At 45.4% G+C, this 13,228-nt stretch overlaps 1 protein-coding gene across 1 annotated transcript; it reads right to left on the minus strand.

Moving 5' to 3' along the window:
- Positions 1-1,709: 1,709 nt before the first annotated feature.
- On the minus strand, positions 1,710-11,549 carry DHCR24 (24-dehydrocholesterol reductase). The gene is made up of 9 exons (XM_030455489.1): positions 11,201-11,549; positions 9,515-9,670; positions 8,984-9,089; positions 8,585-8,703; positions 8,230-8,493; positions 7,290-7,433; positions 6,104-6,301; positions 5,196-5,374; positions 1,710-2,806 (listed from the first exon to the last, which is right to left on the minus strand). The coding sequence occupies exons 1-9, from the start codon at positions 11,429-11,431 to the stop codon at positions 2,653-2,655; spliced, it is 1,551 nt and encodes a 516-aa protein (XP_030311349.1). The 5' UTR covers positions 11,432-11,549; the 3' UTR covers positions 1,710-2,652.
- Between the last annotated feature and the right edge of the window lie 1,679 nt (positions 11,550-13,228).

A 13,228-nucleotide genomic window follows, 5' to 3' on the forward strand; every position in this document is an offset into this window, starting at 1 on the left:
TTCCAGAAGAAAGTCTGGGTGCTTTTCCCTGGGAAGAGAGCACAGGAAGAGGATGCATGAGCTGTGGCAAGGGAGGGGCAGGATTACCTTCGGCTCCACCTACAGAGGCGCTGTGAAGGCGTTTTAGAAGGAATCAGGAGCTGTGGATGTGAAGCTCCTCAAGCTGAAGAGCACCCTGAACCTTCCTCCTTGCTTCTGCACAAAACGTCGTGGGGAATGAGGCGAGGGGGAGATAAATCAGGATTATTGGCAGCAGGAGGCTGTGTGGAGTTGGTGGGGCAGAACTGAAGGGTTAAGGCTCAGCTCTAAGGTGCTTGCTTTGTAGGGGTGGGTGTGTCTTGGGGCAGAGATAAGGGTAGACTCACAGCCCTCGATGATATATATTCCTTCTAAGGTGTTCGCAGCACCAGGCTCTTCACCTCCCAGCCACCTCGCTGTGCCTCTGGTCTCTTAGCCAGACAGCAGCTTGACCAATGGTAACAACAAAGTAAGTATGAAAAATGCTGAAAATTAAGTAATGATTCATTAAAAGACACCAATTTGAACAGTCTGCTGGCTGGATCTTTATTTTAAACAGCCCATACAACCAGAAGTTAAGAGCAACAGCAATTATGCATCTGCATGTGTGTGGCTGGTACAGCACCTGATCACACCAAATGAAGTTTGCCAATAAATTAAGGAGTGAAAAAAACCCAAATACAGTGCATACCTAGAGATCATCAGTACATAAGTGAGAGAAACACAGCCTAGGTAAAAATACTTGTGTATCCTCTAGCTGTTTTAACATTGCCCTTTAAAAGCTAACCAAGCCCATCCCTGCTCTGGGCAGATGATTTTACAGAGCACTGGGCTAAACTGCAGCTTTTTTTCCAGGGACAAGGAAATGTTTCCTGTGCTACTTCCCTCGCAGGGGCAGGAAGGCAGGTTACACCCTGAGAATGTGTGTTTGCCTTCTTGTGTACACCCCACACTGTGCCAAGCACTCCTGGATCACTGACACAGCCCCCTGGCCTGGGCAGCATTGCAGGTGCTCTGCTTTGGGTGTGTCTCCCCTTGGCAAGCTGCCCCTGGGTGGGGTTTGATGGAGTAACTTATCTGCAGACAATTTGCCCAGAGTGCAGCACTGAGTAACAGGTCATAACTTATTTCTGTTACTGCTTTATCATTGGTTTCATCTGGATCATAAACATCCATCTATCAAATAAATAAAATCATTGGTTTAGCACTCACAAAAATGACGCCTCCCACTGGTAACTGTTTAAAAAGCTCTTTGTTAACTCTCCCCCTCCCCCCCAGTTGCAAGCCTCAAGAAAATTATTTTCCCCCAAGCTCAGCAAGGTTTCAAGTAACGATTTAAAATGCAGCTTGGACAAGAGATGAGCTTAGTTTGGAACCACGTTTCTGGCTACAGGGTCAAAACATTTCCACACTTCTACACTTGACTGTGTAAGATGATGACAGTGCTGTTCTCACCAGCGAGCAGCAGAAGGGGATCTGAACAGCACTTGCTGCTGATTTCCTCTGCAGGTGACTGAAACAGCCCTTTCACAAAGCCTATCAACCTAATCCAGCTAAAATGAAAAGCAAAAATGTCCCTCACGTCAGAACCAAAGCCTGTGTGTATCAAGATTCACACAAAGTGTCCCTCTGATTCACAGCAGCTTGCTCTGACAAACCTCCTGTAAATAAAGCCTTGACTTTTTTTTTTATTTCCTACTGGCCAGGACAGAATGATCTGGGATAACCCACGTCTTCTTCCAACTGAGTATTTGTAAGGCACTAAACTTAAGCAACAACCAAAAATCAACACCCGTCCCTCCCAAAAATTAAGTAAAAACAATCCAAATAAACTGAGCCACGACAAGTAAAAACTGAATACTTGCCTATATGAAATAGCAGCATTATTTCTCCCAGTAATATGTGAAACCAGAACACTGGTATTTTGGGGGAAAAAACAACGCAGTTAACGAATTTCAAAGTACTTAAAACCTACACCCACTCACACTTCATAAACAGCATCAGTACAAATCTGATAGGCACAAGTAAAAAGCATTTTCTTCACACCTTGAGGCTCAGTTTTGAGACTGAAGCCACTGCCAGGGAGGTCAACTGCTCCCTGGGGACCACTGCAGGGGACAACCCCAGGAGCAGAGAACCACAGAGGATGACAGCCCCACCCCACAGCTGTCCCACACCTTACCAACTGGAGGCAAAAGTTTTAACATAGTGATTCACTTGACAATGCATTCAGCTTTGGCACCTGTTTCTGAACCCTCCTCACCATTTTCAGAAGTAATGTTAAATATAGCTATAGTACACAGCTGGTGTCACTCCAGTAGCTTCTTCCCTTCCCATTATTTTTCTTATGCTTGGAAGTAGGTGAATTCTTCACCCATGTCACGACATTAGATACAAAGGCTAAGCACTTGAGTTTCCTTAAAAACAATCACTTTTGAGTTTGCAAAACTGGTTTTAAAACATACGAAGGAAGTACTAAACATAAATTTATAAAGCAGGAATTCATACCTTTAAACATCAACAAGATTCAGCTTGTTTGGAGAGCAATAAAGCTTTTTTTTTAAAAGGATATACTGACTAGCTACAGGTAACTTCATCTTTCCCTGATTGCTTAGGTGATCAGATCACTCAGGCTCAGTGCCTTGCAGCTTTGCAGATTTTGTCATACACTTCTGGAAAGGCATCCTTGCAATTCATTTGCTCCCTCAACTTGTGGTATAATGAACCATCAAACATATCCCAGAACTCCTCACGGGTCATGTAACAATCTGCATACAGCATCTGGAAACTGAAGGGGGAAAAAAAACAAACAAAAAGACAGATATTCAACATTAATCGTGCCACAACATTTGAAACAGAGTATTAAAACCCCCCCAAACAAACAGGGCAAGCTGTGAGCAGCAAATATTCAACAAAAGAACCCAACAAAAATGCTTTTTGAAAATAGGCACAGATGTGGGACACTTGGGCAACTGTATTTTGTACATTTAACATTACCATGAAAAGGACCTAACATATATTAATGAAAACAGCAGAACACTGCTGCAGTCATTCTGGTGAAGGGGAGGATGGGAAAAGAAAGCAGTTAAAACAACTGTTGATTTTAAAATCCAGCTGGAAACACTTTCTTTACCCAGCAATGTATTGATGCTTTCATTAGTTTTGCTGCTCCAAAAAGAAAGTGTGTAAAGCAGTTCATGTTCAGACATCCTAACCATGTGCAGCCACATCTTCTGACAACTTTGTTGTAACAATTTCTGTTCCCAAAACACAAGCCCAGAGAGAATTCCAGAAGTTCTCCCAAACCAAGAGCCTGGCTCCTTGCACTGAAACCCACACATAATCTAAATTCTCCCTGACAAATACTTTTCTATCTGCTTCTGAAAGTCTGCTTTCCTTTTTCTTCCATTAAACACCTTTTAATTCCAGCTTAAAAAAAAAATGGATTTGTTTTTTTTTTGCATGTCTTCTTACAATCATACAGTCTTGGTGTCTTGTACCAGCCTAATGCTACAAAATGTGTTCAAAACAGATGTAGAAATACATCCTTTGACTTTTTACAGTTTCCTTGAACTGGACATTGAGAATATAATGGAGAAGGCAGAAGTGTCAAATCAGACCAGGCCTATAGGATATATTTATACTGTAAATGAAGCACAATGTAACAAAGATCTCCTCACAAAAAGAAATTAAATCCTTGCTTAGCTGTAGGTTCTTCCTTTCTTTCTTACTGTGGGCTCTAAAATGCAGCCAGCATCAAGAGCACAGCAGTAAAACTCAAGACTCTTAAATAAAAGCTCTGCTGTCCTGTGATTATGAAGCTGAAAAGATGAAGCATTTTTCCATTGTTCTTTTCCCAGTGACAGGTAGAGAAGAGACAAAACTTTACTAGTAAAGAGCTTGAAATTAAAAGCATAAAGTTAATTAAAAAAAAGCTTAAAATTAACTTTCAGTTGCTTTTTTCTCTGCTAGATCACTTATTGCAGCAAAAAGTAATTTACACTCTCCAAATCATCTTGAAGCAGGCTCACCAGTGTAACTCAGCCACATGGGATCTCATCACTGGTAGACTGAGAATTAGGTCAAAACAGAAACGTGGATAAATTATACTGATGGTGTAAAAATACCCTGTAGTTTTTGGGATTTTTTTTTCCTTCTATGTTTGTTCCTGAGAAACAAGTCTGTAACTTGCTTCTCCACTGACAGCACCACAACAAACCAGGCTGCCAGGAGCTTGTGACAGATGGTGGGCACAGACCTCACGCCTACTGCAGTCCTGGGTGGTAAGAACTGGGACAGGGGAAAGGAAGCTCTGGCAGTACAAGTTGTGAGGGAAAAAAGAATCCCACTGCCACACAGGGATGTAGGGTGGAGGCCAGGCTGGAATCCCTCTGCAAGGACACACCAGGAGTCCAGGCTGGAATCCTTCTACAAGGACACACCAGGAGCCCAGGCTGGGATCCTTCTGCAAGGACACACCAGAGATGTCCAGGCTGGAATCCTTCTGCAAGGACACACCAGGAGCCCAGGCTGGGATCCTTCTGCAAGGACACACCAAAGCAAGGACAGAGCAGAGCTGCAGCATGACACTGAGAGGACTGCAGGGAACAAAACAGTCCCAAGGGCAGGCAGGGAGTCTGTCCAAACTTCCAACAGGCTGTGGGATTCCTGGAGGGACTGCAGCCACTTGTCCTCAAAACAGCACTTGCTCTGCCCTTGCTCTGAAACAAACTGGCCTCCAGCAAGATGAGTGTCTGACTTCCAGAGGGCTGGGCCAGCCAGTCACCCACCCACACCAACACAGTAAAGGGACAGCAAAGTTTAATGCAGTCAGTCCCTGCCTGCTGAGGTCTTTCTGCCCTGGGTACTTGGTTGCAGCAAAGACTCTGCTCCCCTGGAGCTGCAGGGAGGCACAGGTGACCTGAAGCTACACAGCTACCAAGCAGACCACAAGAACTTCAGCCAATGTGCTCACCTGGTTGGTTTTGCAACCAAATAATGGGAGTGAAATCATATTTATAAATCCTGGCATCAAAGTTAGCAATTGAAATTAATTTGCAGTTATTGTGGTTGTCATATTATTGCAATATAAAAGTGCTGTGGGATTAAATAACTCTGACTCAGCCATGGTTGTGTATTTTATGGCATTATTACTATTCTAAGGAGTGGCTCCTTACCCGTGCACACTTCTTACAAACTTTTCCATTTGCCTCATTGAAGCCCTGGCTTCAAATTGTTTCCTTTTGGGCTCTCCATAAGCTCCTATATCCACATAGAGTTCTGCTTCATCTCCTTTTGGGTGGACCATACCAGGATTATTTGGCAATATGAAAGGGCATAACCAAAGAGGATACACCTGCAAAGGTCAGAAAACATTTATCACTGATTTTTAACATGACAATCTTCTAAGCTATCTCCTTGTAAAAGTGACAAAATGAAGTTAGGAGGATTTCTTCCCATTTTGGAATTGAAATTTACATTATTTATTCCTTTCCAGTTCTCTTCATGTGCTTCTTTCTAATGCCCACAACACAAACAGATTGAGATGTTCAGAATATGTGCTGTGTGCTCCTAAAATGACATCACCTCCCTCTTAAATATTTGAAATGGAGAAAGTCAAACCATCCCTGATCCCAGAGCAACAGCTGAATACACATTCTGAGTAGAAAAGAGAATGAAGTTTTCTTTTCCATGGCAGCCCAAAACTGTGTTTACCAAGTTCATACTTCTTATACTAATTAAAATAGAGTCAGAAATACAAGAGAGGGAACTTAACTCCCACGGTTTGGGTTTAGTGAGACTGCCAGACATTTCAGGTGAAAAAAAAATCAGTTTAAGTTTCATTAAGTGATAAAATCTCCTAGAAGTGTTGGACTTCTATTAAGTTTGAATCTCACTTTTTCTAAATTCTTTTTTTTTTCCATAAAGCTGTTAATTTCTCCTGCAGCCTTGTACCACAGACTTGCAAAGCAAGTCCCCAGTATCCAATAATGACCTTTTCATTAGCAGATTATTATGCCTGAAAATTAACAGTTCTTATTACACACAGCCCAAGATTCCCTGCATTTAAAAAGCAAATTCTTACATTAAGGTCAACGTGGAAGGTTTGGATAGATTTTTCAAGGCTCTTCATTGGCACCAACATGTCCTGTACAACATGGTGTTGCTCGTACAGCTTCCTGATAGCTTCTCCTTGGGTGAGTTTTAACAGAGAGATCTTTGGAGGAACCATCCAGCCAAACAGGTACCGGAAAACAGGGTTATTACCAAAAGGAATGATATCCTTTGGAGAGGAAAGAAAAAAACAGAGTTTGACTTAAGAATGTGTAAACGAACCAAAAGATATTAATCCAGAATTCCCAGAGCAAGATGAAGCCAGATTTTCAATAAATTTAACTGCTGATATTTCTGCTAAACTTCTGGATAAAAATCTGAACAACCACAAGAATGAAAACCCAGAATGAAAAGCCCTGCCCTAAGCCTCCTCTGGTTAGGACTGATTTTCAGTCATATGAATCACAACACACTCAGCCCCAAATACTTTCAGCCAATTATCAGTCACTGTTACCTTAAAGCAGCCAAGGAAGCAGTGCCTAAGAATCTAAACTCACAGAACTCTTGCCAGAATGAACACACACAAAAGATCAGGTCTTAAAATGAGCACACACACAAGATCAGGTCTTAAAAGAATTTTAAAGCAGTAAAAATTGATGTATTCCCAGCACAACCAGCTCCTGCTAACCTCTCTGGGAGCTGAAAGGGTCTGGTAGCTCACTCCAGAGGTTCAAAATGCAGCAATGAGAATCCTTCAGAATGCCCAAAGAAGTGTTGTGACAATGACAACACCATGACAAACACCTTTCTAAAATTCAGAGTAATGACTTTACTGCAGAATTACTATTCTGAGTTTAGGCAGGGGAAAATTTCAGCCATAATTTCACATTCATGTTTTTTTTTTCCACCATCTGCCTTTGAAAAATCACAGAGAAAAGCTTAATGCTACTTAAGGTCTAAATTCAGAAAAGCAATAAAATGGAAACATTAGGAGCTTATGATATATATATATATACTTATATATAAAAAAGTGCCTTTGGATCTGTTTTGCCCAAATGCAAGACTTTTACATTTGCCATAAACTTTGCTGTTTTTTTCTAGAATGAAAGACAGAAGTGTTGCCAAAGGGAAGGAGGGACTTCTTTTCTTGCACCTACACTAGGAGAGAGCAGAGCACCTTCCTGCAGATGTTATTTTCATTTTGGAATTGGTCTTACTTGGAGCTCCCAGAAGATACTGCGTGTATGTCTATGGTAATACTGTCTTGAGGGAATGTATTCTATTCCAGTCCTGTCATCTTTCAGGTACTTCTCCACATGCTTAAAGAACCAGGGCTTGTAGTAGTTGCCAATTCTGTTTATCTACAAGAAAAGAGGCATTCCTTAGCAAATACTGACACAGGTAACAGTTGCACCTTACTCAACAACAGTGTTTCTCCAGATTCCTTTGCTGTGAAGAACAAACTCAATGAGACTGTCACAGGAGATCTAGGGCACTTCTCCACATGCATTGCTCCTTCTTTTCTTGAGATTCAGGTTTAATTTAAATCAGGTATGCTAGGAGATCATGAATGTGACAGAACCAGATTCCTAAAATACCAATGTCTCAGCCCATCATAAACCCCAAGTCTCATTATGGCAGAGAAACACCCAGGCTGAGGGGCAGTGGTCAGTTAGTGATCCCTACTGTTAATTAATAATACAAAATTAAACATTTCCTGGGGAGGGTGAGGGTGGGGGGGAGGTGTGCAACAAAAAAGAGAATTTGGGGGGGGGGGTTACCAATAGTAATACTGTTACCAATAGTAATAGTACTAACAGCTTGCTGGGAACAGAGTTATTCTGGGAAACTGCAGTTTAAAAGAGCATTATTCTGTACAAGAAAAAAGATCCTTCTCTTTCTCCTGAGATACAATGAAAAGGCTGCAGCCTGAATTATTTGCTAGAATTATGAGTGGGTCATTTTTTAACAATGGAAGAGATTTAGAGCACAGGCTCTGTTGTGGGAACAGAGCTGTCATGTAAAATATTCTGAGGGACACATCTAACTTTTAATCCCATGCTAAGAGATTGGTCCAATCTGATAATAACTTTGGGTTTCTATTGGCAGATAGTAGAGCTTCAGTTAAACTTTGTGAGTAACTTCCCTCTAAGTTACCTTGCTTTGCTCAGCCTCATCAGTCAGGACTCCTGTCATGATGACTGCTTCATCCAGAGAATACACAAGTCCTTCCACAAAGCTATTCTCCTTTTTCTTAGATTCCTCAGTAAACTTTTGGCAGATCTTCTGCAGTCCTCTCACAGGTTCATAATGTATTTTGACATATTTCTTGGCAGGAATCATTTTTATTTCTGCTGCAACCAGGAAACCCAGAGTACCACAAGACCAAGGCACTGCATAAAATAGGTCTGAGTTTTCAGTCTGCAAAAAGTATGTCATACCAAATCATATATCCACACTGTAACTGTCAAGGACATTGTAAATGATAGCAAAATAACATTTTTTGTCTTACTGGTGAACATCTCACAAGGCTTCCATCAGCAAGAACAAGTTCATAGGCCACACAGGTATGCTGAAAAAGTCCATAGATATGGGATGAAGATTCAATGCCCGTTCCCATGATCAGGCCACCTTATCAAGAGAACACAGAGGAACCCAAATGAAACACATTCTAAAATAAAGGTGTTTACAAGAACAAACCCCCATGTTAAAGCTCTGAGCGTGGCTATAAGACCACCAAAAAAAGCCCAAAAATGAAAAGGAAGAGCTTATAACATAAATAGCACAAGAGAACATAAGGTTCTACGTAGTATTTCAGGAACTTTTAAAATAATGCAGCATGTTACTAAATCAGAAGCTAATGAAAATGCTGCAGAACCAGTGAGCCTCTTGCCATCACAATGATCCTTACCCACTGTGAGATCATCAAGCTCTGGCACCACAGGAAGAGTCCAGCCCATGGGATTCAGGTGTGCAGTCAGCTGGCCCATGGTGACCAAAGGTTCCACACGAACAATCTGAAAAGGGAAAAAAACCCCAAAACAACCCCACAATTCCCCCATGAACCATAAATTAAGTGTTCAGCGTTAACGATGACAAAACATGGTTAAGTGGATTGTACTTCCATCTGTTATCAGAAGTCAGACTTACTCACTACTAAAAATAGTTGGAACTGTTTAGTGATTCCTCCTCTGCCTCAGCAGCTTGTTGCTCAGTCCCCCAAACCATAGATCAATCTGGTCTTTTAGCTAAGCCATCCCATATGCTGCTTTTTTCCTTTTGATAGAATGATTGAAGCACAGACTGCAGAGCTTCAAATTGGATGGGTCTACTGATTCAAATATCCTTTGTTCTCTAGAGAATCTCATCTCTTCAGTCATGAATACAAGAAAAAAAAGCCATAAACTTCCTTACTATGGAAGCTTTGACATGAATTTGTTACCTGTCTTTCACTGTCCACTTCCAGCACATCCATTAAGTTGATCATGATGTTCTTATGAATCTTCTTGTACTTCCCAACACGAAGAGATACAGTTAGCCAGCCAGGACGACCAGTGCACATGTATCTTTTGCTGCCTTCATTTTTCCACTCCCGAACCTGCAAGAGGAAACAACTGAACTGGTGCTGCAAGGCAGCCATGTGTCAGCAATAAGGAGTACCAGAAAGTCTGGCTGTAAAACAGTGTCCAGAAATATTGTTGCTCCTCTACCTGCATGCTACCTACAAATAACAAAGCCTGGCTGTCTCCATGTTGAGCAGCAACGTTTGAGGAGTCTCTCTTCAGGCTTCTGAACTTCTAAATAAAATACCACCAGAAGGGTCTGCTAATGTAGAGGAAGCATTTCCAATACCCTGTAGCTTTTGGGTTGTTTTTTTTGAGACAGGATTCAGAAAACCTGCAGGGAACTCACAGAAGAGTTTGAAAAACCCACAGGAAAACCCGTGGGAGGTTTTCTCTAAGTGAGGTATTATAATTGTCATAAATAATCTCAGTTCTGTGAAGGTTAACAAAGCAATGCCTCCTCCTAAACACACCAAAAAAATGTTCTGAGCCTGCAGCTGAGCAGGCAAAGAGAGAAACCTTGAGAAGGAAAATGTATAATCCACAAAACACAATCCACAAAACACATCCACCGATTTTGCAAAGCCACAGTGGTTAACATTAGGAGAACAAACATGAACTGTATCGTTGCCTTCAAACTCGACTGCTACTGCAGCTGGAGACAAAAAAACCCAAACAAACAAACAAACCCTCAAAGAACAACTCCGTGCACATTAATACCCATCCGCAGCTGCAGCCAACAAGAGAGCCAAGGAAAGAAACAGAAGTACACGTGATAAAACGTCCATAAATACAAGAGAGAACAGAAATGTCGAAGACATCTGCATCTCTGGGGAAAGTTTGGGCTCCCCTTCAACCAGCCAAGGAGCTGGATTTAAGTGGTATTAAAACAGGTTATTAACCCTTGAAAGACTGACATGTTCCCAGTGCACACACACAGACACAGACCCTCAGAATTGCCATGGTGGGGAAACTCCCCTCAGATCACCCTCCCTTAGCGTCAAACATCCCCTCAATAAAATATATTTATCCGCATCACCCTGCACACCAGAGCACCTCACCTACACGGCTTTTAAACACCTCGCTGCCAGCAGGCAGCATCTTCGCCACAACTTCCAGAGGAGTTCCAGACGGGGGAAGAAAAATTACAAACCAACCCAAAGCAGAGCGGCAGCAACTCCCTCCGGCTTCGATTCCTTTTCCCGCTGCGGCAACCGCATTCAGGGATGGGTTTTGCCCGGGCTCCGAGCGAAGCAGGGCGGGGGACAGACCCACACCTGTCCGCCGGGCAGAAGCGGGGCAAGGAGAAGGGGACGGGGCAAGGAGAAGGGGACGGGAGAAGGGGACGGGGCAAGGAGAAAGGGACGGGGCAAGGAGATGGGGACGGGGCAAGGAGATGGGGACGGGAGAAGGGGACGGGGCAAGGAGAAAGGGACGGGGCAAGGAGATGGGGACGGGGCAAGGAGATGGGGACGGGAGAAGGGGACGGGGCAAGGAGATGGGGACGGGGCAAGGAGAAGGGGACGGAGCCCCTGGGGCGGGAGGGAGAGGGTGTGGGGCCTCACCTGAGCTTGGATGTGGCGGACGCGCTGTGCGTGCTGCCGCGGGGCGCTGTGGAGGCGCCAGACGGCCCAGGCGCGCAGCTGGTAGTAGACATCGAAGAGGATGGAGAGCGGGAGGAGGAAGAGGCAGACGAAGACCCAGCGGTGATGCACCAGCACGGCTTCCAGCCCCCGGTGCCTCACCCACAGCAGGAGCAGCAGCACCCCGGCTCCCAGGGACCAAACCGGAGACATGGCGGCCCGGCACGCGCTGCCTCACGGCCGCCCTGAGGGGTGTGTGGGGAGGGGGGGAAACCCGCGCGGACACCGCCACCCGCCGCTCGCGCGCCGGCAATCCCGGCCCCGCCCCTCCCACCCCGCGCGCCCAACAGTGATTGGCCGCCGCCGTGGGGAGAGGGGAGGGGAGCGCCCAATAGGAGGGCCCCGCCGAGATCGGACCAGGCGCTGAGGGCGCTGATTGGCTGAGAGGCACGGGACCCCCTCTCTCCCCTCAGCGCTGCCGCCGGACACCCCCACACCCCCCACGCCCCCACCCGCTTTCCCGCTGCCTCCGGCGGGAGCTGAACCGCGTCGGGGCGGCACGGACAGGGGCGGGAGAGAGCCCGGGGCAGGGGCAAACCCACGGGCAGGGCTGGGAGGGAACACGGGGCACCGTGAGACCTTCGGGCAGGGCTGGGAGGAGGGGCCCCGGAAGGGTAAGACCCCCGGCCAAGCCCGGGAGAGAGTCTGGGACAGGGAGAGACCCCCGAGAGAGGGTCTGGAACAGAGAGAGACCCCCGGGAGAGGGTCTGGGACAGAGAGAGACCGCCGGTCAAGCCCGGGAGAGGGTCTGGGAGAGGGTGAGACCTCTGGCTAAACCCGGGAGAGGGTCTGGAACACGGTGAGACCCCTGGGAGAGGCTCTGGAACACGGTGAGACCCCCGGGAGAGGGTCTGGGACAGGGTGAGAACCTGTCCATGGGAAGGGAATGGTTGATGAGGAATGGGGACAGGATCTGGGCTGGAATGTGGGGCTGGGGCCAGGCCCCTGGCAGCTGGGTGCTGCGGTGTCCCTGGGGTGAGGGGCTCACCCTGTGCCTTTGGGTTTGAGGGGCAGGAGCAGAACGTGTCTGCATGCCTCGCTGGGGCACCCTCAGGGTGGTGTTTTAGGTGCCAGGGAGCCTGGCAGCGCAGGTGCCTCCCACTGAAACTCCAAAGTCCCACGCAGTCCAATTTCTAGGAGAAAGAAGGAGACAGCCCCCTCCAAAATGTGGTTTGTGCTATAAAGCCCTGCTGGAAAATTTCTCTCCTCCCCCTGTCCACGATGGAAGAGCCTGAGGGAAGATTATATAAATCTGTGAAAAATAAAATAAGGCTTTCTCGTTGTTTTTTGTTTGCTTGTTTTGTTTTGTTTGTTTGATTAGGTTTTGTTTTTAAGCTAAAAATCGTGGTGTCCCTCAAGAGGTTTGCTGTTTGAGAGGATGGTGGCAGAGTCACCCCAGGAGATGCTGTCAGGAATCCTGGAGTCTGCCACAGCACCACTGGATTCAGGAAGGAATCTGTTTGGTGAGCACCTACCAGAGGCACTGACCTATCAGGTGGTGCCACTTCCTCTTTGTCACTGGGACAAAGAATCATCTTTGCCTTTAGATGCAAAACACTGGGGAACACCAGGCTGGGAGGGATTGCTGCCTCAGGGTTCTGTTTCCTTCAGACATCTGGCAGGCATTGTTTTCAACCCATCCATTCTTCCTCCCACTGCTTTTATCAAAATACTGATCTGAAACTTCCCCACTCTCATGGTTGCAAATGGTCTTCTCATCTCCAGCCCCAGTTTATTCACAGCTCAATTCTATTTGTTGCACTTGTGCCTTGCCTGCCCACTTGCTTTTTCTTGCCCCTGAGTTGATGTGATCTGCTTTGTTTACACCAATTTGTCTGCTGACAGGAATGATGCCTGGAAAAGAAAACTCCTCTGCCCTAAGAGAGGTTGTTTCAACCTCTCTGAAGGAGCTAAATAATTATTCCTGATCTGAGCATGATCAAGTGCAGG

The sequence above is a fragment of the Calypte anna genome, chromosome 8, assembly GCF_003957555.1.
Source record: "Calypte anna isolate BGI_N300 chromosome 8, bCalAnn1_v1.p, whole genome shotgun sequence".
In the NCBI taxonomy this organism is placed as follows: domain Eukaryota; kingdom Metazoa; phylum Chordata; class Aves; order Apodiformes; family Trochilidae; genus Calypte; species Calypte anna.